The sequence below is a fragment of the Nomascus leucogenys genome, unplaced genomic scaffold, assembly GCF_006542625.1.
Source record: "Nomascus leucogenys isolate Asia unplaced genomic scaffold, Asia_NLE_v1 Super-Scaffold_249, whole genome shotgun sequence".
NCBI lineage: Eukaryota > Metazoa > Chordata > Mammalia > Primates > Hylobatidae > Nomascus > Nomascus leucogenys.
The window spans coordinates 2,069,517-2,096,930 of record NW_022095768.1 but is presented as its reverse complement, the minus strand read 5'-3'; the positions used below and the strand labels follow the sequence as shown (position 1 = coordinate 2,096,930).

The 27,414-nt window shown below is 44.9% G+C and overlaps 1 protein-coding gene across 2 annotated transcripts in view; it reads right to left on the bottom strand.

The window, feature by feature from the left end:
- Window positions 1-27,414, bottom strand: part of ASIC2 (acid sensing ion channel subunit 2) — a 1,082,573-nt gene that overhangs the window by 12,328 nt on the left and 1,042,831 nt on the right. For both annotated transcript variants that reach the window (XM_030807900.1, XM_030807899.1), the window contains exons 4-5: window positions 2,937-3,087; window positions 461-517 (exon numbers count right to left, since the gene is read on the bottom strand). In XM_030807900.1, coding sequence (XP_030663760.1) covers window positions 461-517; window positions 2,937-3,087 — 208 coding nt within the window. The remainder of the gene's footprint in view (window positions 1-460; window positions 518-2,936; window positions 3,088-27,414) is intronic.

The window sequence follows — 27,414 nt, the reverse complement described above, 5'->3', positions numbered from 1 at the left end:
GGAGCAGAAGAAAGATGGGACTTCAAAATCACCTATGGCCTCCCCACATAGACACCATCAGAGTGTGTGAGGGGAGGTATTGCCAAGCTCTTCTGATGCCTACCTGGCTGCCCACTGTCCATCCTCTCTCCACCTCTGTCCTCTCCCCTGCATTCCTTAGCACCCCCTGTTTCCCCTGAAACCCACTCCTTCTCCATCTCCACCTTCCATATCTCTTTCTCTCCCCAGTCCCATTTCCAGCCCTCATCCTCTTGCACCAGTTCGCTTCCCAACCTTCTCTTCTTCCTCCTCTCCATCTCCCTCTCCCATCCCTGCAGCAACTCCACCCGACCAGCCCCTTTCTTCTCATCCTCTCTCCATTCTTTCTTCCCCTTGATCTTTCCCCACACCCAGATGATCTCCGCGATCTCAGTCTCAGGCCCCCGGCCCCCATGATTCCATCTGTCCCCTGAGTACTGACCTAGGGCAGGCTCTGCACACTCCTTGTGCTGCTCAGGGGTACAGAAAGGGGCATCCCCTGCAAAGAAGAAACACCAGACAGAGTTACTCAGGCAGGAACATTCATGTCAGCAACACCTCCTCTGCTTTGGGCTTAGGGAAGGGGGTGCCTCCTGGCAGTTGAAGGGGCAGTGGCCTGCCAGTGAGCAGTTCAAAGGGAGCCTTGGATCACAGTGCACCCCAGAGCTGGAAGGCTGGCTTCTGATCTGCTGTGTAAGCTTGGGCAGACTGTTCATCTCGTTGAGCAGGAGACAGTAGGATCTATATGGCTAACTTCTCCCATGTTTCTCTGTGGGTCCAGCCAGCTCCCGTGGGTGACAGGTGAGCTCGCCTTGAGGATTGAGACTAGGGAGACGGTGGTAAGCACCTTGTAAGCCTGGCTATACATCATCTTCTTTAACCCATACAGGCACCCTTTGAAGTCAGAAGTACTATATCTGTTTTACCCATGAGAATTTTGAGGCTTAAGCATCCTGCCTTCCCAGGACACCAAGGCAAGTAGTGACGGAAGTGGGCTTTGAGTAAAGGTCAGTCTGATCCAGAGCCCAGAGCTCTTCTCAGCACAGCCACACTGCTGTATGGGAACAAGGGTTGTTTTGTGTTTCTTCATTGCTTTGTTCACAATTCCACATTAGTGACTGAGATGTCAGTATTAGTGTCATGGGTGTGATTGACACCTCTACTGCTTGCCTTTGGCTAAGGGTTGGTGGGGAAAACCTCGCTGGCTGGTGGCCTAGTCTGAGCATCAGGTGAGTAATATTCCCCAGTGCTGGATTCTCCTTGCTGGGATCTCTTTGTAGAAACCCAGGATCTTTTCTTTTCTTTTACCAAGTGCTAAAGTCCACCATAATGTTTTTTCCTTATCATTTTCCCCAAATCCTTTTTCAGAGCTGAAGAGTCAATATGCTTTCTCCTTTCCAAAAACAGCAGATTGAATGACACGTTTCCCTGTTTGCTCTGTTTGCTAGGAAGCTCAGAGGCCATTTTATTATTATTCGTATTTAAAACATACAAATTTATTATTATGTTACAGTTTAGCAGGTCAGAAGTTAGATATAGATCTCATCGGTCCAGAATCAAGGTGTTGGCTGGGAGGCCGATGTTCTTTTTGAAGGGTGTAGGGGAGAATTCATTTCCTCACCTTTCCCAGCTTCCAGAGGCCACCCCCACATTAATTGGCAACCCACATGCATTGACTACCCACATTCTTCCATCTTCAAAGTGAACAACTTTGCATCTCTCTGACCCTTCTTTCATAGTCACATCTGCCTCTGATCCTGGCTGGAAAAGGGGGATCGATTTTGAGGACTCTGATTAGATTTGGGCCCACCTAGATAATCTCCCCCACTTAAAGCTGGTAACCTTAAACATTTTGGCAAAGTCCCTTTTGACAGAGGCAATTTTAAAGACCAGTAATTTAAATCTTAGATTACTAAGGAAATTGCTGATAACTAATGAAATAATTCAGAATGTAGCAATGAGGATGTTCATTTCAGCACAGATTATCACAGAAAACAATTGGTAATGAACCAAATGTCCAGTATAAGGATTTAGTTAAGTAGAATTGAATAAAGTATGATATAACCATGAAATAACAGCTACTAAATATAATAACAACATTCCCGGCACATAGCAGGTCTTCAGTCAACATGACTTCTGGTTCCCTCTTCCAATATGCTAAATAACAACCACTGACTTTTATAGTTTATAAAACATTTTTATATCCTAGCCTAATTTTCACCTTATAACAGCTAATGATTGTGTTTTAAAGACCATAAACGCGAGAACAGAGAGGTTTAGTAACCAGGTCACACAGTAAATGAATGGAAGAGCCTGAATTAGAAACCAAGGCCCCACTCATGGGTCCTGGCTGCAACACCGCGCTCTTCCTCCCCAGATCAGCTTTCCACTCCGCACTTCAGCCTCTGATATGCCAACCGCGTGAGATGGCCACATGCGTGGTTAGTCTGACAACAGAGGTGTCATTACGTGCACATTAATTTGCTGGCTAATAGACTTTTGCCTCATTTGAAGGAGTGCTAGACATTTGAACACAAAAAGTGAAACATCTGGATGAAAGAAAGAAACATCTGGATGCTCAAACATGTACTACACGAACTGCAAGAATTGCAAACATCCAGTTATCTGGACACTAAACTCTCAGAGGTAAGAGCAGCAGACAATTGGCAAACATTGAACACTGGGATGAACATTCCCCAAACATTGGATGCTTCCGGATACCAGGATGCTGCCTTGTTGCTGGACCAGAAGTTTCCACCTGCCCTCTAAATAGGCACCAAATAACAGAGTCTTCCCAGAGCATCATCCTTTTGGATCCCAGCGAAGTGGGTGAAGTGTTTCCCATTAGGATGAGAAATGCAAGGCCGGGTCCCAGGCAGATCCCAGGGGCCCTGTGGCCACCCTGCCCTGGCACTGACCTGGCATGTGAACCATGCGGCAGTTGCAATTTTCCACAATGTAGCGGGTCTCACAGTCAATCCTGCAGGCGGTGATACTGTAAACAGGAAAAAAGTCGAGGCCCATCTCTGAGGATCGGCACTCACCCCACGGTGGGGGCAGATATGTGAGCTGCAAGACAGGAAGGAGGGGGTGGCAGTCAGCCTCAACAGACTCAGGAACTCATTCATTTACTTACTCAATCAACAAACAACTATTGAGCATTTAAGTACCATTAGCTTTATAGACCTTCAACATCTGGCTCCAATACTAGTTTTCTTACCTTACCTTATTATTATTTTTTTTCTTAGAGACAAAGTTTCACTATGTTGCCCAGGCTGGTTTTGAACTCCTGGCTCAAGCGATCCTCCTGTCTCGGCCTCTCTAGTAGCTGGGACTACAGGTGCACACCATCACGCCCCACCCTAACTTACCTTTTATAATCTTCCCATAAATGCGGTTCTCCTCAGAGTCTCTTACCCCCACCATGTCTTCCCACTCCCACATTTTGTCATCTTGCATCTCTTGGAAAGACCCAACTAAATTCCACCCTCTTGGTTTGAGACATTGGAATCCCAGACCTAGACCTGGAGGACAAAACCCAGAGGAAGATTCAGAATGAAATGGCTCTAGGCACTGTCCTTGTTATTTATAGTCCTGGGCCTGGACTAGAGAGACTTTCCAAGTCATGCTGTAGATGGCACCTTTTCCCTTTGAAGAAAATTACACTCCTATTTTCAGAGGTCCAGTGATCATAAATGCTCTCCTAGCATCTATGGTACTTGCCTAGTGGGAAGGGTGAAGGATGAGGGAACTAATGGTTGTTGAGCATTTTCTAGGTGTTGAGTCCTTTATATCCATTTTTCAAGATTAAAGAATAAAGACACAATAAAACGTACAAATATTAAGTGCACTATTCACTATATTCTAACAAATGTGTTCGCCCATGTAACCAGCACACCAACCAAGATAGAGGACATTTTAAATCACCCTAGAAAGTTCGTTTCTGTCCCTGTGCAATCAGTCCCCAACCTACCTGGGTAATCACGGTTATGAATTCTCTCACCATAGGTTCGCTTTGCCTGTTCTCAAACTTCATATAAATGAAAGCTTACACTATGTGCTCTTTTGCATCTAGCTTCTTTCACTCAACATAATGTCTTTGAGGTTCATCTACATGGTTGTTTGCACCAGGAGTTCTTTCCTTTTAATTACTGAATAGTTTTCCAGCATTATGTATGACTGCACTACAATTTGCTTATCCATTCACTTGATGAAGGTCATTTGGATTGTTTCCAGTTTTTGGTAATCGTGAAAAAACTCCTGTGAATATTTATACATAAGTCATTTTGTGGACATATGTTTTAATTTCTCTTGAGTAAATGGCTAGCAGTGGAACAGCTGGTTCATAAGATAGGTATAGGCACAACTTTATAAGAAACTGCCCAACTGTTATCCAAAGTGGTTCTTTTATTTTATATTTCCACCAGTAGTGTCTGAGAATTCTCATTACTCTACATCCATGCCAAATCTTGACTTCGTCCACCTTTTTGATTTTAGCCATTTTTGTAGGTAGATTGTTGCGTCTCATTTGTATTTGTGGTTCCCCGATGGATGATTTCGAGCACAATTTTATGTGTTTATTGGCCATTCATATATAATCTTTTGTGAAATGTCTGTTTGAGTTTTTTGTCCATTAAAAATTATTATTTTTTAACTTTTACTTTTGGGTTGTAAGAGTTGTTGGTATATTCTGGATTCAAGTCCTTTGTCAGATACATGTATTGTAAATATTTTGTCTATATCGCCTATAGTTTGTGGCTTACATTTTCATTTTCTTAATGGTATCTATTTTTTAAAATCAACTTCAGAAGATATAATTTATATACAATAAAATGCATCCATTTTAATGTGCAATTTAATAAATTTTTACAGGTGTATACACCCTTGTAACAACTACCCTAATCAGATATAGAACATTTCCATGAACCCCCAGAATTTCCTATTTGCAGTCACTTCCTCCCTGCCAACCCTCAGGCAACCCCCAATATGCTTTCTGTTGTTATAAACCAGGTTTGCCTGTGTTAGTATTGTATATAAATAGAATCAGACAGTATGCATTCTTTTGTGTCTGGCTTCTTTCTCTCAGCATAATGTTTTTGAGATTCATTCGTGCTTTTGCACGTATCAGTAGTTCATTCTTTTTTATTGCTGAGTTTTACTTCTTCCTTTCTAGTCTTTATTATTATTTTTATTTCTTTTTCTTACCTTGCTGTATTAGGTAGAAACTCCAGTATCATGTTGGAATAAAACTGGAGAGAGAGGATATCTTCCCTTGTTCCTGATCTTAGGAAGGAGGGTTCATTATTACACCATAATATATTAGGAACATATTTTTCTCAGCTGTTCTTGCCATATTGAGAAAGTTCTGTCTTATTTCTCATTTGCTGAGAGTTTTTATCATCAATGATATATATTTTGGCAAATATACTTTTTACTTCTATTGAGATGATCACATGATTTTTCTCCTTCATTCTATTAACACAGTAAATGGTACTGATTGATCTGAAGAAGCTGAACCCAACTTACATTCCTGGGATAAACTCCACTTAGTCATAATTTATTACCCTCCTTATATATTGCTCTATTCAATTTGCTAATATCTTGTGGAGGTTTTTTTGCATCTATGTTTATGAGGCATATTGTATTTAATTTAGTTTTCTCACAATCTCCTTGTCAAGTTTTGGTATTGGGAGTGTGCTGATCTCATAAAATTAGTTATCAAGCGTTTCCTCTTTCTCAATTTTTTGAATTTGTATGGACTTGGTACCATTTCTAACTTAAATGTTTGATAGAATTTGCCAGTGAAGCCATCTGGACCTGGTGATTGTGTGTATGTGTGTGAAGATTTTTAATTATGAATTCAACTGCTTTAATAGATACAGAGACATTCAGATTTTCTATTTTTGTTCTTGTGCTAGTTTTGGTAAGTTGTGTTTTTTTCCCAAGGAATTTGTTCATTTCATTTAGATTTTTGAATTTGTGGGCATAAAGTTGTATGTAATATTCTCATCTTTTTTAATGTCTGTAGGATCTATAGTTATGTCTTTTCATGCCTGATTATTGGTAATTTGTATTCTATTTTTCCTTATTGCTAATAATTTCTAATTTCATTATGCTTTGGTCAGAAAACATCCTCCCCATGGTTTCATTTCTTTAACATTTATTGAGATGTTTTTATGATACTGGGCAAGAAAAACAAATCAATGTTCGATCTTGTTGAATGTTCCACGTGCACCTGAAAAGTATATGCATTCTGTAACTGTTGGCGTACTGTTTTACAAAAGGCAATTAGGTTTAGTTGTTTAATAGTGTTGCTTGGATCTTCTATATCTTTACTAACTTTTTCGTCTACTTATTCATCAGTTATGAGAGAGGAGTATCAAAATGTTTTGATATGACTATGGATTTGTCTGTTTCTCCGTTTAGTTTTCTCAATTTTTGCTTTGGGTATTTCTGAAACTTATTAGGCATATACATATTTAGGATTGCTACATCTTCCGGATGACTTGATCCTGTCATCATTGTGAATAATCATCTCATAAAATGTCCTTGTTTTAAAGTTTACTTTGCATGATAACAGACATGGCAGCTTTATTCTCCGACTATTTATCTTTTTCCATCTATTATTTTGTTTTCATCCTTCTACTTTTAACTGTCAGAATCTTTATATATATAAGGTACATCTCTTTTTGAATGTGTTTTTAAGGTCTGTCTATTTGAGTGTTGTATTTTATCCTGTCTGACAATCTCTGCCTTTTAATTGGAGGGTTTGATCTATCTACACTTAATGCAATTTTTGATATCGTTTGGTTGAAGTTATCATGTTGTTCTTTGTTTCCTATTTGTACCCATTTCTTCTTTTGTTCTCTCTCTTCTGACTCTTTTTGGGTTGATTGAATATTGTTTTAGTAGTTCATTCTGTTTTCTCCATTGAGTTTCAATTTATACCTCTTTGTATTATTATTCTCAGTTGTTGCTCTAGGATTTACAATATTCATCCTTAACATCACAATATACCTTGAATTAATATTATGCCAGTTCACATATAATTCTATTTATATTGCTTCTGTGTCATATATTTTACTTCTACATCTGTTATAAGTGTTATAATACACTGTTTGTTTTTTTTTTGAGACAAAGTCTCACTGTCTTACCCAGGCTGGAGTGCAGTGGTGTGATCTCTGCTCTCTGCAATCTCTGTCTCCTGGGTTTAAGCAATTCTCCAGCCTCAGACTCCCGAGTAGCTGGGACTACAGGGATGCACCACCATGCCCAGCTAATTTTTGTATTTTTAGTAGAGCCAGACTTCCAACATGTTGGCCAGGCTGGTCTCAAACTCCTGACCTCAAATGACCTACCTGCCTCAGCCTCCCAAGTGCTGGGATTACAGGCATGAGCCACTGTGATTGGTCACACTGTTAATATTATTTTTGCATTAAGCAGCCAGTGGACTTTTAAAGAAGAAAGAAAACTTACATTTTATATTTATCCACATATATACCATTTTCATTGTTCATCATGCTTCTTACAGATCTGAATTTTCCATTTGATATCATTTCCCATCAGGCTGAAGAATCTCTTTTCACTTTTTTTTTTTTTTTTTTTAGAATGGGTTTACTTGTGGCAAAATTTCTCAGTTTTCATTTAAATATACAATGTTGGGCTGGGCATGGTGGCTCATGCCTGTAATCCCAACACTTTGGGAGGCAAGGCAGAAGGATTCCTTTAGGCGAGGAATTCAAGACCAGCCTAGGCAACATAGTGATATCGATGGCAGTGGCTGCTGCTATTATGCTGGCTGCAGCTGTGCAGCTGGGGCTGCACACTCCATGGAGCCAGTGGGAGCCCTGACCCTTCTGAGTTAAGACTGGAGCTCCCCATGCCACTGCACCCACAGCTGCAGACCCAGGCCTCCTGTAGCTCCTGGGCGGGGCTACAGCCGCCCAAACTGCAGCTGTGGATCCGAGTCTCCCTGTGCTCTTCTGGGTGCTGCCAACAGGCAGGATCTGCCTTCCTGGGGGTGCAGCTGCAACTGCGGCACCCACAGCTGCAGACCTGGGCCTCTCACTCCAGGAAGCAGGCAGGAGCAGGGGACAAGTGGGAGCCCTGCCCCTTCCAAGTTGGCAGGTGGGAGCTCCCAGGTACAGCTGCAGCTGCCCTCCCAGGTGCAGGACCTGGGCATGTCTGCAGCCTGCACCCTCAGTGGCCCCAGAAGGGACCACCCCAACCCATCCCTGCAGGCTGGTGGGTGTCTGCTCCCACTGCCTGGCCTCTCTGTGCTCTTGGAGCCTCCTCTGAACTTGGAGCAGGGTTGGGGCCATGAATGACAGCAGGAGGCAGATTGATTCCTGGCAGGAAGGGGACGGGTCCCCAGTAAGGCCCCACCTTCAGACCAGGGAAGGCCTGAAGGCTGTGGGATGGACTGCCAGTCTTGCCCACTGTAGTTGGGACTCAGGGTGCCCCTTCCAGGCCCACCCATGGGTGCTCATGCATGAATCGGCACACACTTCCTCCCCTCTGAGGCCCATAAAAGCCTTGGGCTCAGCCAGAGCAGAACAGAGGATGGCCAGAGGACCAAGAGGTTAGACAGACAAGGGGACAGGACGACCAGCTGCAGAGAGGAGTACTCTCTCTGCTGATAGCTGGAGATGATGGGATGATCAGCTGCAGAGAGGAGTACCCTCTCCACTGAGAGCTGCAGAGATGACTTGCCAGCAGAGAGGAGCTACCCTCCAGGGCCTCCTCGCTGCTGAGAGCTGAACCCTCGATGGGGTGAGCTGCCTGCAGAGAGGAGCTACCCACTTCTCTGAGCTGTTCTAACACTAAATAAAACTCCTCTTCTTCTCCTTCTTCTTCTTTTTCTTCTTCTCCCTTCACTTGTCTGCATCCTTCATTCTTCCTGGATGCAGGATAAGAACTCAGGCAAAGTCACCATGGCCACAGAGGTTTCCAGCCAGAAAAACCGACACCATAGAGATCCTGTAACAATACCCTATCTCTAGCAAGTAAAAAAAATAGTCAGGTGTGGTAGTGCACGCCTGTAGTCTCAGCTACTCATGAGGCTGAGGTGGGAGGATCGCTTGAGCCCAGGAGTTCAAGGCTACAGTGAGCTATGATTGTGCCACTGCACTCCAGCCTGGGTGACAGAGCATGAGACTCCTCTAAAACAAACAAACAAATAAACAAACACCCAAAACCAACTTAAAAAACCTACAATGTCTTAGTTTTTTCATTATTTTTGAAACATTTTGGCTGTAGATATAATTCTAGGTTGATAAGTGTTTTCTTCCAGAATTTCAAAGGTGTTATTCCTCTGTTTTCTGGCCTCCATTGTTTCTGATGAGAATCAGTCATATTCTTTTTATTGTTCCCTGCAGGTATTACGCCCCCTTTTCTCCCTCTAGCTGCCTTTGTGCTTTTCTCTCCATCTTTGCTTCTCAGGATTTAAACTACATTATGCTTAAGTGTGGCTTTCTTTGTAGCTATCCTGCTTGGGGATTCTTGAGAATCCTGAATCTGTGAAATGATGCTTTTGAACAAATTTGAAAAAATATTAGCCAGTATTTCTTCAACTGTATTTCTGCCTTATTCTGTCTCTCCTTTCAGGGATACCACTTACATGCATGTTGGAGTACTTGACACTGTTCACAAGTCATTGGCACTCTATTCCCTTCCATTAGGCTTTTTTCTCTTCATGTATTATTTTAATAATTTTTATTAACCTGTGCTCAAGTTTGGCATTCATTTATTATTTTGTAACCAATCTTCTATTGATTCCATACAACAATTTGTAAATTTCAGATGGTATGTTTTTCAGTTCTAGGGCTTTCATTTTTTAAAGGTTTCCGTATCTTGACTAAAAGTTTCTCATTATTTACATCTTTTTCTGCAATTATTTAACATGTTTATGATTGTTATTGTAAAGTTGCTGTTTTCTAATTCTAACATTGGGGTTATATGTAGATCTACTTCTACTGGTGGTTTATTTTTCTTTTCATGTTTTCCCTCTTTCTTCATGTGTCTAGGAGTTTTTGATTGTATACTAGGAGACAGTCATTTTTATTACATAATGAACATTTCAGATAACTATTTTTGGTGACTCTGAGTAGATTATCTTTCTCTGAATACTGTTGAGTTTTATTCTAGTAGGTGGTTAAATTAATGGTGAACTACTTTGATTTCATGGAGACATTATTTCAGGCTTTGTTTAGAGATAGGTATATTTTAGTTTTGTCTTTAGTCCTGGGGTTTAGCCCCTGGTCTTGGGATGTGATCTTAACTCCTAAGGAACTTCTGGGTTTAATGCAAAGCCTGAGTTGTTCATCAAGATTTTCTAGTTTGATGAGACTTATATTGTAGCCTATCTCCCCAAGCAATGGCAGCAGCTGAAATTACTGCTCAGCTCTTTCAACTGTTGTCATCCCCCTGGGCTTTTTAGACTCTCTCCCTATCCACATACAGTTCAAAGTTCAACCTAGATTTGTGTAAAAATTTGAGGGCTCCCCCTCTGTGGGTCCCTCTTTTCTAGGATTTTCCCTTCCAATTTTCAGCCTTTCTGGCAACCCTGAATACTGATTTCTGGTTTCTTAACTTAATGCCTGCTGATTTCTGGTTGAGCTCCATCCCCAGTATTCCCTTAGAACTTTGAAATCCTCAAAGGAGAAGTCAGGTAAATAAACGTGTGCTTTCCAGTTTGTGCCTGGTTTTGGTCTTTCTCCAGTGCTGTCAAATAGTAGTTTTAAAATATTTTGTCCACAGTTTATAATTGCTATTTCCAGGAGAGTTAGTCTGATATTAGCTTCTCTGCCATTACTGAAAACCAAAAGGCTTTATACTTACTTACTTGAATATTTGCAGGGCTTTTTTTTAGGTAGATGTTCCTATTATCATGTTATTGATGAGGAAACTGAGTTTCCGGAAGGTTAAGTAGCTTGTGCAAGATCACATACCTTGTGAGGTGCAGAGTCAGCAGATTTCACATCCTAAACTTGTGCTTGCTAGTGACCCAGTGCCACAATGCCCCATAGGTCAAGGAAATTGATGGGAAGGATGGAGAAACCCTCCATGGAGCACTTTTCAGACCTTATTTATTTATTTCATTAGTTAGTTTTAGAGACAGAGTCTTGCTTTATCGCCCAGGCTGGAGTGCAGTGCCATGATCATAGCTCACTGCAGCCTTGAACTCCTGGACTCAAGCGATCTTCCCGCCTCAGCCTCCCAAGGGGTTAGGACTACAGGGATGTGCCACAACAGCCAGCTAATTTTTTGAACTTTTTTTTTTGGTAGAGATGGAGTGTTGTTAGGGTCTCAATCCTCCTGCCTCTGCCTCCTAAAGCACTGGGGTTACAGGTGTGAGTCATCATGCCCAGCCTTTCTTTTGTTTTTCTCTAACTGCCCTGTTCTTCCTTTCCCATGAAGCCTTGCTCTACTTTGTCATGTTCCTCTTTCTTTTCAGTTTGTGAGCTAAACAGGCTTTCACAGAGATTTCCTGTATGATCTTGAATAAGTCACTGCTCCCCTCTGGACCTTAGTTTCTCATCTGTAAATAAGAAGGAATTGGGGGCTAGACACCATCAGGTCCCATTCAAGTGTTGATATTCTATGATTTAAAATCGGAGGGAGAAGGGTGGGAGGAGGGAGAGGAGCAGAAAAGATAACTATTGGTATTGAGCTTAATAACTAGGTGATGTAATAACATGTACAACAAACCCCTGTGACATGTTTATCTATGTAACAAACCTTCACATGTACCCTCAAACCCCAAATTAAAAAAAAATTAGCCAGGTGTGGTGGCAAAAAAAAAAAAAAAAAAAGAATTGGTTGGATCCCCTACATTGCTCAATATTGGATCCATGAACACACAATCTGGATTTTGGAAGGACTAATCATGCCTTTTGGGCAGGGACTAGGGGTCTAAAATGATGTAGATTAACTTTGGGGGAAACTCGTTTCTTTCTCTTCTACTAAAATGGGTTCTTACAATGGGTGGACAATGAATGTAGCTGGTGAAGCTCTGGAGATGGGCCAAGGTTTGTTCAGGGTCAGCCACTCCCCCCACCCCTTTTTTTTGCAGAGGTCATGATTCAGATACCCCACCAGCCCTGCTGTGGCTGGTTCATCATTTGCTCCATCAGCGTCTCTGAAGCCTCACACACAACAGCAGCTGGAAAATTACTTGTGCACAGCACCAACTCTTGCTTACCAATGAGTGTCTGAAAGTGGGTTGGAGTATTTGTTTATCCGGGTAAGCAAAGCCTCAGGAGGACCCTGAAGCACCATCTTCAAATATCTGAAGAGCTGTCTCAGGGAAGAATTAGATTTGTTTTCTGGCATCCCAAGGGAAAGATAGACACCAGAATAGTTGTAATAAGGAACGTGGGATGATGATAACGTTTATTTTTGTTGCAGGCACTGTGGTAGGCACATTATCAGCATTGGATACATTCTGGCTCAACATAAGGAAGAACTTTCTAATCTATTGGTATAATTCAATAATAAAATCACTGTCTTGGGAGTGAGTTCTCCATCGCCAGGGCTGTTCAAGCAGAAACTATACAACTATTTGGCTGGGATGGGGAGAGAGAGAGATTCAAGCATTGGGTATACACTTAGATGAGATGAATTCCATGATCTCTTAAGTCCCTGTGTCTAATCATAGACCTTAAATCTATTATTCTAATTTGAGAATGAGAGATAGCAGAATGACCCATGCAGAACCTTGAATTCCACTCTTTCATGAGACAGCTGTGTGACTTTGGGTAAGCTATACAGCCCCATCCCTCAGCCCCAGCTTTTAGTTTCCTTATCTGATTAAATAAGTTCAGTGCCCAGATGCTAGTAGGTGCTTACCAAGACTTAGTTCTCATCCCCTTCTCTTAATAAACTCCTTCATGTTTTTTCTATCCTTTCATTTATTCAACAAATATCCCAGCTCCACCTTGGCTCTCTTTACAATTTGGCTAAACAGGCCAGCAAATCTCTGCCTTTTTGTCTTAAGTTATTTTGAGTTGAGTTTCTTGTGATAATGACTCCTGCCCAGTTCAGACATCCAAGTCAAGATGTCACCAGGAAGATGGATCTACGGGGTGGAGCTGGGAGAGAGATCTGGGCTACAGACATGAATGAGGGAGTCATTAGTGTATAATGAAGATGTAGGGTGGATGAGCTAGCCCAGAGATCGAGGAGAGACACCTAGGATTGAGATGCTCTCGCATGTACTTGACAACTCATCCTCTCCCACTCTTTCTCCAGTGTGCTATGCAACTGGAGGCTTTGATAATTGCTTAAATTTGCGAACAGAGCAAGGAATGCAGAACTTTTGTGATTAAATACGCTGGTGCATGTCTTTCATGGTTCCACTGTCTGGAGCTTCCCTCAACAGTCGCTTTCATTTTGTAGAGAGAAGCTGATGTTTGCCCTTAACCTGCCTGGGGACATCCTTATGTTGTTCTTCAATCATTGACTTTTCCAGCCTTTCCCAGACCAAAGATCCCAAGGCACACCAGTAGGTGGCGCTGCAGCAAGCACAGCTGCCCAAGGCCCTCTCCGCAGCCCTCGCAGCCCTAAGGGGAGTCCAGCCAATCTCCTAGGACCTTGCTAAGCTCCCTGGGCCCTTCTCTCCTTTGTGTCTGCAGCCCACACTCTGAGACTTTGACTTAGATGCTGCTGTGAGTGGACGCTGAGAAGATGATGAAACTGCTTAAGAGTATGTGGTTTCTGCTCCTGGAAAGGGCAGGAAAGCATATATGAGGAGAGAGGAAAAAGGAGGGAGACAGGGAGAGATATCCACCTGGCTCACCTGATACCCACCTGGCTCTTCTGTTATGTCAGTCACTAGGCCTTCTGCAGCAGGGATTGGACACGGTGCTCACAGGGCTGTTCCATGGTGCTACAGGGATTGGACATTTGCTCACATGGACCAAATTCCATTAGGCTTGGGGGTATCCCTGAGGGTTCCTGCCCAGGCGGAGGTCAGGATCTTCAGCCTGGCCTGGCCTCCTCCCTTTCCTCACAAGACCCGTGTGTCTGAGACCCTGTCTCGTCTTCTGCTGGGAATGACTATTTAAGAGCCTGTGCTCCATGGTCAAGACTAAGCTGGCCTTGAATCTTGGCCCTGACACCACCTTAGCTGGGGGACATTGGACGAATGGTTGAGCCTCTCTGACCTTCCCTTCTGCATGAGATCAATCCTGAGGTATTGGCTACTTCAGAGGATGCTGTGATTTTTGAACATGTTAAAGTATGTGTAACCCAGATATTACCCTTGGCTGACATCTGCTCTCTGTTCTGCATAATAGGACCTGACATAAAACGCTGCCCCTTGTTAAGTTGTATAGAATGTCCACTTACCCAAGGCATTAGAACATACAGAAGATGTCAGAGGGAGTTGGAGGAGGGGGCTACCTCAGAGCAAAGCAAAACCTTTGACTGGAAGACAGGATTCTACTCCTCCTTCACCTGCCTGATCCTGCTCCCTCCCCATCTTTTCCTCTCTTTCTTTTACCTCCTCCTTTCTGTCTCACTCATGTGCTCTTACCCTTTTCCAGGAGCAGAATCAACATGTTCCTAAGCAGTTTCATCCTATTCTGAAGTCTTGGCACATGGCAACATCCTTTCCCACAGAGTCTCACTATATCATAGTATTTTCCCAAGGAAAGGAAGTTCCCTCCCTAAGAGGAATTCCAAGGCTAGATGTTAAGATATTTTTCTGCCTTGTTGTGTAACAAGATGGAGCATCTCCAAGAGTGCCTGATGTATACAGATGGTGAATAAACAGCAGCCATGGTCTCACCGTGAGTCAGTATTGCCCTTCTATCTCCCTAGTTAGGAGGTTGGCTCAGGGAGTGCAGTGAGCGATGGCTGGAGCCCACCTGGCCATGCCTTTGCATCAGTCATGAAGAGACACACTCCAATGATCTGTGGTTCCAATGAAGTCTCCTCTCTGGGATCTCTGTCAGTGTATTATTGGCTGGGAAGCTAGCATCCAACAGTTTTGACCACTTCTTCACAACGGTTTCAGCGATGCAATGTAGTGGGTGGTGGTGTGAGAAGAGCACTATTGGGGCAGGAATTGTAACCTCTCAGCAGAACTTATCTGCTCCACTGAATCAGGGGTCTGGACCAGATAGTTGCTAAGCTCCAGGGTCTTCAAAGTCTTTGAGTCTACACATCTCACTTACTGCCATCCCGGACAGAGGGTGGTAGGTGGATGGGCTACTCTCAGATGACTAGGGTGGTCTAAACGTTTAGGTCAGAACATGTTTCCTTCCTTTTCTTTGTCTGGAGAAACCGATCAAGATGAGGCCAGCATGACCCTGGCTTAGAGCCAGCAGAAAGCCTTCTCTCTGGGAAAAACTGCCTTGGGATTGGAGGCAAAAAGTCTCCTTTGCAATCTGTTTTTCAGACAGCATAGTCAAAAGGAGTGTTCAGCTTGCTCAGCAAGGCTCTATCATTGACAAGATAGTGCTCAACCTGATGGATGTGTCCTTTGAGAGTGTGGGAGACAGGAGTGGGGGTGCGCCCTGGGCTGTTACCTTGTTGGGGGCCTCAGAAACGCTTTTGTTAGCCCAATCAGCTGAGTGGTCCAACCTAATTGTATAAAGACTTCATTAATTCCTAGGATGTGTCAGGCACAGGGCCAGACACTGGGGCTATAGAGATGAGTAAAACAGGGTACTTGCTCTCAAGGGGCCCCCGTTTGCCTAAGCCCCTCCTGCTACCATCTTGAGGCACATCTCCAGAGCCCTGGAGCCTGTTCTCTCCCTCCTCCTCCTGCCCACACAGCTGAGGGGTGGTGGGAAGAACTGATGAGCTGCATGGACTTGGTCACTCTGGGCCTCAGTTTCCTTATCTGTAAAACAGAGATAATAATTTGCAACTCCTAGGACTTCCTGAGAGTTAAATTAGACAATGGACATGGATGCACCTTGCACAGTGTTTACATGCATTTGTTGAGTCTGAGTCTTTAAGTTAGGAAAGCACTTATGAAAGTCCTTCATTCAAGGTGGCAGTATGGTGGCTGGTCCATTTGCCTGTCCTAATTGCCATCCTCCTTTCAGAACATCCCCATCTGTCTTCTTGCTCACTGGATCTCAGAGTTTGACACATAGTGGGTGCTTGATGCTTGCTTGTTGAATGAATGAATGAACGAATGAATGAATTTCCCTATCTTGCTTTCTCCCAGCCCCAGACCAGAGGATAAGTACAAGAGACTGCCTCCTCTAAGCCAGAACTCAGGTTCTAACCACTGGAATTGACAATTCCCCTTTGGCTAGGGCTGGCCTAAATGCTCCTTCTGTGGGTGTTAGCTGAGTTCTGCACTCTGCTGAACCAGGCTGAAGCCAGGCAGGAGCAGAATGTCCATGCTGATCCTCATGGGCTCTACAGTGAGGTAGGCTTAGCACCAAATCACATCTGAGTCCAGGACTAGCCGATGGTCAGGATTTCCAGTGTGATCTTGGGCATGACACTCAACCTTTCTGGGCCTCTGTGCCCCATCTGTAAAGGGCACTATGCTCCGAGAGGCCCCAGGTTCTAGGATCAGGTGGCCCTGCGAGGTCCCCCTGTCTCTAGCCTTGTGCCTTGTGAGCTCCCCTCTTTTTCCCACCTCCCACTATAAGTGCAAATTTCTGTCTTGCGCATCCAGATGGAGGGCAAATCAGAGCCTGCTTTTTGAGCCATAATGTTCAATTTGATGTTTTTATTGCATCCTGCTGCATGATTTAAGTGTGTTTGTATATGATTATTATTGTGCTCCTTTTGAACAATTTGGAAATCAAATCAAATACTAAAATCAAATCCACCAATCAGCAGGTAACAGAGGCAGCAAACGGGTCTCAGGGGAGACATGTCCTTGTAGGCAGCACAGAAGCAGTGAGACACCCTTCTCCTGCCTCTGCCTTCAGTAAGGGTTCAACCCAGAAGGTCAAAGCAGAAAGGATGAGATCAAGAATAAGCAAAAGTCACTGTTAAGAGATGGAGCAATAACACCTGCCAGTTGGTGTCTGTGGATTAAAAGGGATTTAAGAATATCATCTCTTTTAATCCCCACAATAACCCTGTGAGACTGGGTACTCCTTGCCCAAAAGACTGACTGTAGATTAACTGATGGTATAAATATAGCTGATATTTGTTGAATCTTTACTACGTGCCAGGCACTGTTCTAAGCATTTTACTAGAACCGTCTCATTGCATCCTCATAACAGCCTTATGGAATTGAAACTTTGATTGTCTCTGTTGGATACCTGGTGAGACTGGAGCCCAGAGAGGTTAAATGACTCTGGTCACATTGGACAGTGGGTGGCCTAGCTGGGATTGGAACCCAGCAGATCATACTTTTTGCAACCACCCGAGACTGCTTTGTCTAAAGAAAGAATATACCACAGCAGGGTGGGGTCCACAGGAAGCGGAGGTAATTACTGAGTGAGTGGCTGGAGGCCATTGCAGAGATTTTTGCGATAGGGATATGAGTTCTTCAGACCCCAATATGGGAAATATTGCATAGATGCATCAAACAGCTTAGTTCTCACAACAACCTTGCCAATTAAATATTATCCCCGTTTTTTTTTTTTTTTTTTTTTTTTTTTTTGAGACGGAGTCTCCCCTGTCGCCCAGGCTGCAGTGTAGTGGCGCGATCTCGGCTCACCTCAAGCTCCACCTCCCGTGTTCACGCCATTCTCCTGCCTCAGCCTCCCAAGTAGCTGGGACTACAGGCGCCCGCCACCACGCCCGGCTAATTTTTGTATTTTTAGTAGAGACAGGGTTTCACCGTGTTAGCCAGAATGGCCTCCATCTCCTGACCTTGTGATCTGCCTGCCTCGGCCTCCCAAAGTGCTGGGATTACAGGCGTGAGCCACTGTGCCCGGCACATCCCCGTTTTACTGATGAGCAAGCTTCAGTCACTTGCCACACTGCTAAGAAGTGGCAGAGGCAGGATTCGAACGCAAGTTGGTCTGACCACAAGGTTACTGATTGGGAGTCCGGGGACATCCTAATCTTGGCTCTGCTATTAACCAGCTCTCGTCCCTAGGAGACTTAGCATTTTCATCTGCAGCATGTAGGTTCAGAATAGATAACTTCTTGTGTAGTACAGGTGGTGGGTGCTCTATAAGGCAAACCAGGGGACTGCTCCCCATTCCCTCCAATCCTGGGCATATGGCAGACATCACCAATCAATCACAGACACGGTCTTAGAACTTATCTAAACACTGCCATTTGATTGAAATTGGAACTGAGAGGAAATGTTCCATTTTGGGAGGCTTCATATGTAGAAACCATCAAACCACACATTGCTAAATATTCACAGAGAACAGACAAAACTTATTATGTATTATATAAAATACAGAATGTGCTCAGCATGACTTCCCCACAAGAACAGTAACCACAACCTGCCCGCTTGTGAAGGAGTGTCCCTGACTGGCGTCTGGACAATCAGACCACACAGGGAATCACCCCATCAGAATCTGGGGATGTCCTGCTCCTGCCCTGGAATCACACACAGCTGATTGTTGTGCTGGCTGGAAGCGAAGTTGCAGTAGTAGCTGATATAGAACTTTGATGAGCAACAAAAATCAATTTAAAAAGTGAACTACCCATGGTTTGTGATGAATAAAATAATAAGCTCATATCCATTGCAAAAATGTCTATGAGTGGGAGAGAATGTGATAAGAGCAGAAAATGTGAATTGGTTATGCAAAAAAGCAACAGGATTTTTTTTTGAAAGACTATAACTTGACTCATTCTAACACGACTTTTATCTTGGGCCTTGCTGGCTCTAGATAGGCCTCTGGAACTGTGCGAGAATCCTTTAAGCTTTGATGTCATAAGAGCCTCTGCAGTTTTGTTTCCATCTGTCCATCCATCCACCCACCCACCCATTATCTGTCCATCTGTTCATCCATCCATCCATCCATCCATCCATCCAACCATCCATCCATCCATCTTCCCATGCCCCCCACCCATCCATCTTCTATGTGTCCAATAAACATTTTTTATTTTTTTATTTTTTTTGAGTGTGAGCCTTGCTCTGTCACCCAGGCTGGAATGCAATGGTAAGATCTTGGCTCACTGCAACCTCTGCCTCCCGGCTTCAAGCGATTCTCCTGCCTCAGCCTCCCAAGTAGCTGAGATTATAGGCACCCGAAACCATGCCCAGCTAATTTTTGTATTTTTGTAGAGATGGGGTTTCACCATGTTGGTCAGGCTGGCCTCAAACTCCTGACCTCAAATGATCTGTCTGCCTTGGCCTCCCAAAGGTTGGGATTACAGGCATAAGCCACCACGCCTGGCCCCAGTAAACATTTATTAAGCACCTAATCTGTTCCAGAAACACTGCTAGGAATTGGGGCTATGAAGATGAATAAGATATGATTCCTACACCCATGGGGTTTAGTCTAAAAGAACAGACATGCACATAACCAAGCAAATGCTATAGTGGGGTCATAATGTCCAGGCGTAGTGGGGGCACTGAGGAGGGCATGGTCCAACTAATTGGGGGTGCCATCCGGAAAAGACTTTATGGAGGGGGTGGTCACCTTTGAGCTGAGTCTAGAAAGACTATGGTTTTTTAGGCAGATCGGGAGTGGGAAGGGTGTTCTGGGTAGAGGATACTGCATGTGCAAAGACACAGAGGTATAAAGAGGTATAAGGAGGTGGGGAAGCCTCAGGCAATACAGCAAGGCTGGCATGTGGGTGAGTGTTGGGCTGGGGTGCAATGCCCGGTGCCTATGGAGCAGCCCCAACACCGTACCAGCTGAGGGCCTGAACAGTTCTCCATAATTGTTAATGTGAATCCTGTACATACACTAGTAGGTATCACCCCTGTTAAATGATACTGTGAATCCTACATATCACTAGTAGGTATCGCCCCTGTTAAATCCATGCCCTCCCTTCCTCTCCGCAGCGTAAGAGGCACCTCGGCAAGAAGAGTGTTTTCAGTGTGTCTGTGCATGCCGATGCACCATTATAATCACATCTTCATCGGGACACAATTTCTTGGGCGAGTGCTGTCAGCAGCGCCGGAAGCATGTTCCCAGCAAATTGCCTCGGTGTGTGATTTGTTGATTGAAACAGGGAGAGGAGAAGTGTTCCAGGGATGCGGGTGGGGAGGTGGACTCACCCACAGGAAGGATCCTGGGCTTTGGGGTTACGCAGGCGTGGCTTGGCTAATGGGGGGCTGGCCAGGCACTTTACCTCTCAGAGCTCAGCTTTTCTTCAGCCCCTCCAGCCACAGGCTAGGCTATCGGCTTTGTCTTTTCTGGGCCAGGGTCATGGGGAGGGCCACCATCTGACCTGCCAGTGCTGTTGGGATCCTCAAGACATAGTACTGAGGGGGAGAGTCCTGACTCCTCTGTAAGCTGGAAAGGGGCAATTTTCATTCCAGATTGCATCTCTGTCCTGCATTTTCTCCCCACACTGCCTTCTCCTCCTCCTTTTCCTCCTTTTCTTTTTATGGTTGCATTTCCATCTTTCTAAGAAAATTCCTGAGTCTAACTTCCACCCCCAGCTGAAGAATCTGAAGCGGTCAGGAGAAGTGACCTTTGTCTATGTGAATTGGACTATCTCAGAGCTACCGGGTACAGCTATGCAGAGCACGCACTGTGCAACTGCAAGAGGGTCTGCTCACATGGATTAAGGTGTGAATGAAGCCTCCAGAGAGTGCGCAGGCGCAGCCGTGAACTGTTTGTTTCCCTGTACTGTGGCGCCATCTGGGGCTTGACTCTGCTCCTTAGCTAGTCATCCATCTTCAATTCCCATCATCCTACTCTTCCCCTTAACATAGGTTACACTTATTACATTTACATGGCAGTGGAGACATTCCCGGATGAGTGAGCAGGGAAGGGGATTGGGGTGGGGTCAGGAGTGTGTTTGTCGGGGTATAAATTGGTTTCCATTCACTATCTCTTTTGGAATAGCGGCCTTTTATTTCCTTGCTTTTTTCAATGAGTGTATTTGAAATGGAAGTTGGGTCCAGATTAGAATATTTGCTTAATGGGTTTTCTTAAAGTAGAGCACACCTCAATGCATTTGCTGCAATTTTGGCTTTTGCTCTATTCAAAATCCACTTTCCCCCACCTGAGTGGAGAATGAAGGAGTGTCTCTTGTCCCAGGGTGGCTTTTGCCCAGGCTGGGAGTGTGAGTGAGTGGGTGCTGGGTGTGTGTGCGTGGGGAGCTGAATACAGGGGAAGCCTGCCCAGTTCTGGCCTCTGCAGCCCGCCTGTCCTCCCCTCCAGCCATGCTCCCCTACCCCAACCTTAGCCCTCCATAGCCTCAGAACAGATCTGTTTTCAGCTGACCCAGCACCAAGCTTCAGGGCTTAGCCCTGAATAAAAAAGGAAGGGGATGTCTGTTGAGCCCCTGCATGGGTGGCAACGTGTCAGGGTCTCTGTGTGTGCAGCCTCAGTTAATCCTCACTAATAATTCTCCCTTGAGTGGCAGCTGCAGCAGATTGACAACTCCACGCCCGACACTCCACCAGGGAGGCCGCTGGAGGCCGGGCAGAGGCGTCAGAATGAGCCCCAGTCACCTTCTCTCTTTGGGACACTACTGCAGGGTCAGGGGGCCCATAGGGCAGAACCAACCCCGGAGCCCAGGCTCAAGAGCTGGATGAGTTTCTTCCCTGCGCTCGTGATGCCGCATGATTAAAGCTCTGCTGCATCCCTCAGCACCTGAGATGGCCTCGTAGGAAGCTCTGTGCACACCAAGCAGTTGCCATAAAATTCATCTTTTATTGTCGTCTTCCTGGATCTTTTCAGTAGGGGAATAGTGGATGCTTACAGGCATAAAACATGTGTGGCTTTTATGGGATTCTGCCAGGGTGAAATGTGGGATCCAAACTTTATGTTCGTGACCCCCTTCCCTCTCAGAGGTGAAGGTGAATTCCCCTGTCCTCATCCCTAGAAATGCTGCAATCCTTGGCATACTAGGGCACATGTCTCACATGGGGCGGAGCTACTTTACAGATCCCTCCCCCCACTTTTTGTTTTTTTTTTAGAGACAGGGTCTCTCTGTCACCCAGGCTGTAGAGCAGCAGCACCATCATAGCTCACTGTACCCTCTGTCTCCTAGGCTCAAGCAACCCTCCCACCTCAGCCTCTGAGGTAGCTAGGACTACAGACACATGCCACCCATGCCTGGCTAATTTTGTTGTTTTTTGTAGAGACAGGGTCTCACTATGTTGCTCAGGCTGGTCTCGAACTCCTGGGCTCAAGCAATTCTCCCACCTCAGCCTCCAAAGTGCTGGGATTACAGGCATGAGTCACTATGCCTGGCCTTACTTTACAGCAAGTAAAGTACTTTCTTTTCCACTAAATGATTTCAGTTGTATATGGCTGAGCCTTTCTTTTCCACTAAATGATTTCAGTTGTGTATGGCTGAGCCAGTGGTCTGGCCAGCATTGGTTTTAAAGTCTCTGGGGTACATCATGAAAACTTTGAATGGGAATTGGGCAGATGCTGCCCTTCAAAGATGTAATCTGGAATGCTTTGACAATTGGGAAGGACTGTGATGGAAAGATAAATACACCATCTACCTCAGGAGTTCCAAGTCATTTGTGTTTGTGATGGACTGATTTGTCTGTCTCTCCTCCCCAAAATTCATATATTGAAGCCCTAACCCCCAATGTGACAATTTTTGGAGACAGATCCTTTAAGGAGGTAATTAAGGTTAAGCGAGATGGTAAGGTTGGAGTCCCTGGTGTCTGTTGAAGAGGAAGACATAGCAGAGCTCTTTCTCTTTCCACGTGAGCACTGAGGAAAGGCCATGTGAGGACACAGCAAAAAGGCTGTTTGCAAGCCTGGAAGGGAGTCCTCACCAGAAACCAACTCTGGCATCCTGATCTCAGACTTTCAGCCTCCAGAAATAAGAGAAGGTAAAGTGTCTGTTGTTTAAGGCACTCAACCTGTGGCATTTTGCTATGGCACCCCGAGCTGACTAAGACAGAATCTCTCATCTCTCTCATGGACAGGCACACTTCAGTTTGTGAACCAGTAAAGCCCCATCACTTCTTGATCACCGCTCACTAGGGCCTCTCATCCCTGAGTATAATGCCTTAGGAAACTGGGGATGGCCAGCGAGCTCACACTTGAATGTATCTCTCAAGATCAACCTATAGCTAGGAAGAATTTTGATAGTAAAATCCAGGTAAGGGGCTCAATTTCTGGATGGGCCTTGTATGTCCTAATGCATGTTATGGTTATTACTCTCATTTTCCAGAAGAGGAAATTCAGTCAAGAGAGACCACGTCACCTGCTACAGATTACACAGGTGGTGCAGTCTAGTCCTTGAAATCTGCTCCAGGTCTGGAGCCCTGGGCCTTAAAAACCTGACTAGTTTCCCCAGCAGTCCCTGGATGGGAGTTCTCCCTGGGTCCTGTGGGCCCACCCCAGGGCCTGGAGTTCCAGGTTGGGTTTGGATCTTTGTCCCTGATACAGGGGTCTCCCTATCTGCCTGGACTGTGGGGTGTGGCTGCAGAGTGGACTCCCTATCAATTTCACCTGATAGAGAGGGTCTGGTCCTACATATTATTTTCTTCCAGGTTTCCCTGCCCTCCTTGCTGGTCCCCAAGAAGGACATGCACTCTCACCTTTTCATCAGGGGCCCAACGAAGCGACATCACTGTCCACACAGGATGCCATGTGGGCTTCCAGAAGAGATCATTTGGGGATCACAGAGGCAGGAAGGGGCAGGTGGTGCACCATGTTGTGAAAAGACCATGCACTTTGGTATTGGGCAGCTCTGGATTCGAATTCTCAGCTGTCCCTTTGTCTGTAGAAGGGGGACAGCAGTACCACCCCACAGATTTCCTGTTCAGACTGAATGGAATGTCCTAGGAGAGTGTCGGCACAATGGAACACAGTGAGTTCTTTGTCAATACTTGGGAATAGCACGGTGTGGTTAAAAGACTTAGCTGTGTGCCAAAGGTAGACAGTTTGGGGCTGGCTGTCTCACTTATTGGCCCAGTTTTCCTGTTTATAAGCTGGGAATAACAGCTCATATCTCACTGTTTGAGAATTTCTATGTTTCATCATTTTAAGATGCATAATTTTCTATATCCTAACATGTCTATTACCTCTTACCAATGATGGCCTCTTAGCATTGTGTTTAGTTTAATTAGTAGTGTTTTTCCTTCCTACTGTCACATGAAATAATATTGAGCCTTACAGTTGTAGTTGTTACCTTAGATTTGATGAGATACACAGCAAATGGACTCATGATTACAAACGGCTCAGTACAGTGCTTGGAACACAGCCGGTGCTCAGTCAATAGCAGCTGTTGTTATTATTGCCTGTGGACCATGGGTAAATTTAAAAAATGTTGTTGAGCCTCGGTTTCCTCATCTGTACAATGGGAATACTTAGCTTTACTTTATAGGGTTACAGGGAGTATTAAATGAGATTAACATATAGACTGAGGCATCTACCGCAGCATTTCGCATAAAACAGGCGCTCCAAAGTGTCCTCCTCTTCCCCGGGACTGCACCAAGAGAAATCCCCCATGCCCCTCACCATTTTGGAATTATGGCAAGGTGGGTGGGACAGGGAAGGGAGGAAGGGGAAAGAGACTCCTCATGCCTGTCCTCTTTTGTGCCACTGGACAATCGGTCTCCTGTTCACTGTTGCCCCCTAGTGGTCCCAAGGATCAAGGCAAGGCTTTTTGAACCAGACGGGAATGTTAGGAAAGAAAATGGTGTCAGGTAAGCCTGCTCAGCCTGAGGAAGACCTCAACGGAACACCTGAGCCCAACCTCAGGAACTTCGACTGAGACGATGTAACCTGCTGAGCCTTCTGCTGAGGTTTTCTTTATACTTGAAAGTGGCCGCTGGGAAAATTTTCCAGATCTCAGATATAAACTGAGAGGCCATTCCTCAGCTCCCACCTGCCTCACAAAACACACCTCTATGCTGGAGACGTAGTAACAGAGGGCAAGTTTGGTTGACAAAACGTATTGGCATCATCCCTTCTCTTGTATGCCCAAGAGACCACGGTCTGGATTGGGATCAGTCAGCCCCGGTATCAAATCCTGGCTCTGGATGACCACGGCCTGTGACATCCTCTCTATAGGCCTCAGTGTCTTTATTGCATGTATAGGGTCTGCCATATAGTCTGTGCTCAAAAATGTTAGGTTGCCTACCCCACTTCCCTCTTCCCTAACTCAGGGGCGTTGGAAAGAGCATTGGAAGAAATCGTAAGCAATATTGACTTTAACTACAAAATGCTCAGATGTCTTTCCTGCTGCTCTGATGAAGTGGTCTTTGAAGTGAAACACCCCCTGCAAGTCTGTGACATCATAGATGAGCAGATGCAAACTGTTAGACCATGAGGAAATCCCGGGTGCTCACTTTTCAAAGAGGAACAAATAACCTTCATTCAAGCCTGGCTCCTTCAGATCGTTCCATGGCCCATGGCCCTCCTGCTTGGTGGTGGGGAGACTGGCATATGGAAACACCATGAGAAAGTGTGGGAGGGTAGGGTGCAGGGAAGGTTGGACTGACACCCTCTGGTCCTGGTGCTTTGCATAGATTAAGTATGAGGTAGGTACTATTGTTATCCCTGCTATGCAGATGAAGAAATTAAGATGGAGACATGAAGAAACTTGCCCATGGTCTCACTGTTGGCTAGTCATGGAGTCAGAATTTAGATTTCAACAGTCTAATGTTGAAACCCTGCACTACTATCCTATAGTCCCCATACCGAGGTACCCCTCCTTGTCTAATACCAGGTGGTGCCTATTGCCCCTGGATAGACCTTCTTTTCAGAGACCCATTGAGAGATTTCTGTATGTCTCAGGATGCTCTTTGCCAAGGGTCTCTTTCCCTTTCAATGGAGGACAGGCATATCATCACCATTTTACAGACTGAAGACAGACTCTCAAAGGCAAAGTGACTTTCTAGAAATAATTTAGCAGGTCAGAGGTAACAGTTTGAATGAGAACCCAAGTCTTTTGAATCCTGGTTCTACCGCACACTGAACCAGCTGTCTCCCGATCCTGTGCCCTGCCCAGCTCTCTTTCTGGGTTACTGTGTGAGGAAGAATATGATCCCCTACACAGCAAGCTAGACCCCTGAATTGACTATCACACTGTCCACAGCCCTGTGAATTCAAGTTTTGTCATTTCCTGGAAGCTTTACAAAATATTAATAAGCTGATTTACTCCCTGGCATCTTCTTGAGACTCCTGTAGGCAAACACCTCATTTGGGGACTGGGTTGAGGTTGGAGTCAGATGTTCTAAGCTTGAAATTCATCCTTGCCACCTGCTAGCCTGGTGACCTTGGGCAAGTTAGTGAACTCCTTTGAATATCAGTTACCTCTGTGTGAAATAGGAATACCATTCTTCATCTTGGAGGGGTTTTATGAGATATAAGAACAGAATCTAGCACACTGCCTATATGACATATAGCAGGTGGTCAATATAGCAGAGATCCTCATTGGCAAAAGAAGACAGAAAAATTTTGTCTGCCTTAAGAAAATCCAGTCTGTAAAATTCACCCAACCTTGGGTCAAGGCAGACATTATTTCAATTATTCAAGGATCCATGATTTTCACAAAGGGTTTATCCAGGGCCCTTTAAGTGGCAGCTACATGTGCAAGCTGCCATGCCTGTTTACGAACCATTAGCTACTTGACGGTGACGGTAGCGGGAAGAGAAAAAGAGCAAAGTCCACATTATGGAAAGCTAGTGCTAGGAGCCACTGACTGCTAGAAATCAAATGGGACTGCAGAAAAAATAGGTCTGAAAAGAGGAACCCAAGGAAAAGATTTCATTTATAAATACCTATCTCACCCTCGTTCTCAGAAACCCATCTTTCAGTTGTTGAAAGCAAGATATAAACGCACAGAGTCAGGCACCCCCAAATGCTTCCCCCTAAACTTTAAAAGCTCGGTGACAGGTGACTGGAATGAGCCTTCACAATGTAAGATGCCAAGGTTGTAATTGTTAATTCTTCTGGCTGTAATTTTTCCTGCTATCCCTTTGGGTAGCTAAACAGCTTTAATCGTGAATTGCCCAATCAGCTTATAAGTCTTCTTGATGAATCACTCTCACTCTCCCAGTCCTTTCTCTGGGCTGCAGTAATTCTTGACAACTGCCTTAGAGCCTCTGTCTCCTGTGGATGCGAGAGCCTAATAGAAGAGCCATCTATTAGGAGGAGCATGTGGAGAACAGGAAGCTCCTGGCATTGAGGAGCTTGGCAGGTGGAGGGTAAAACTCTCTCTTCAGGATAGATAAGGCAGAGGACAGGATGATGGACACAGCCTCTGCCCAGTGACCTCCAGGGTATGAGGTCCCTGCTTGTTTGGGGTCTTTGGGTCAGGGGTGGCTAGGCAAATCATGCCCGCTGAGCTCCAGCGGGTATCCAGAGCATCTTCAGTAAGAAAATGCCATGTGCTAACTTGTGAGTT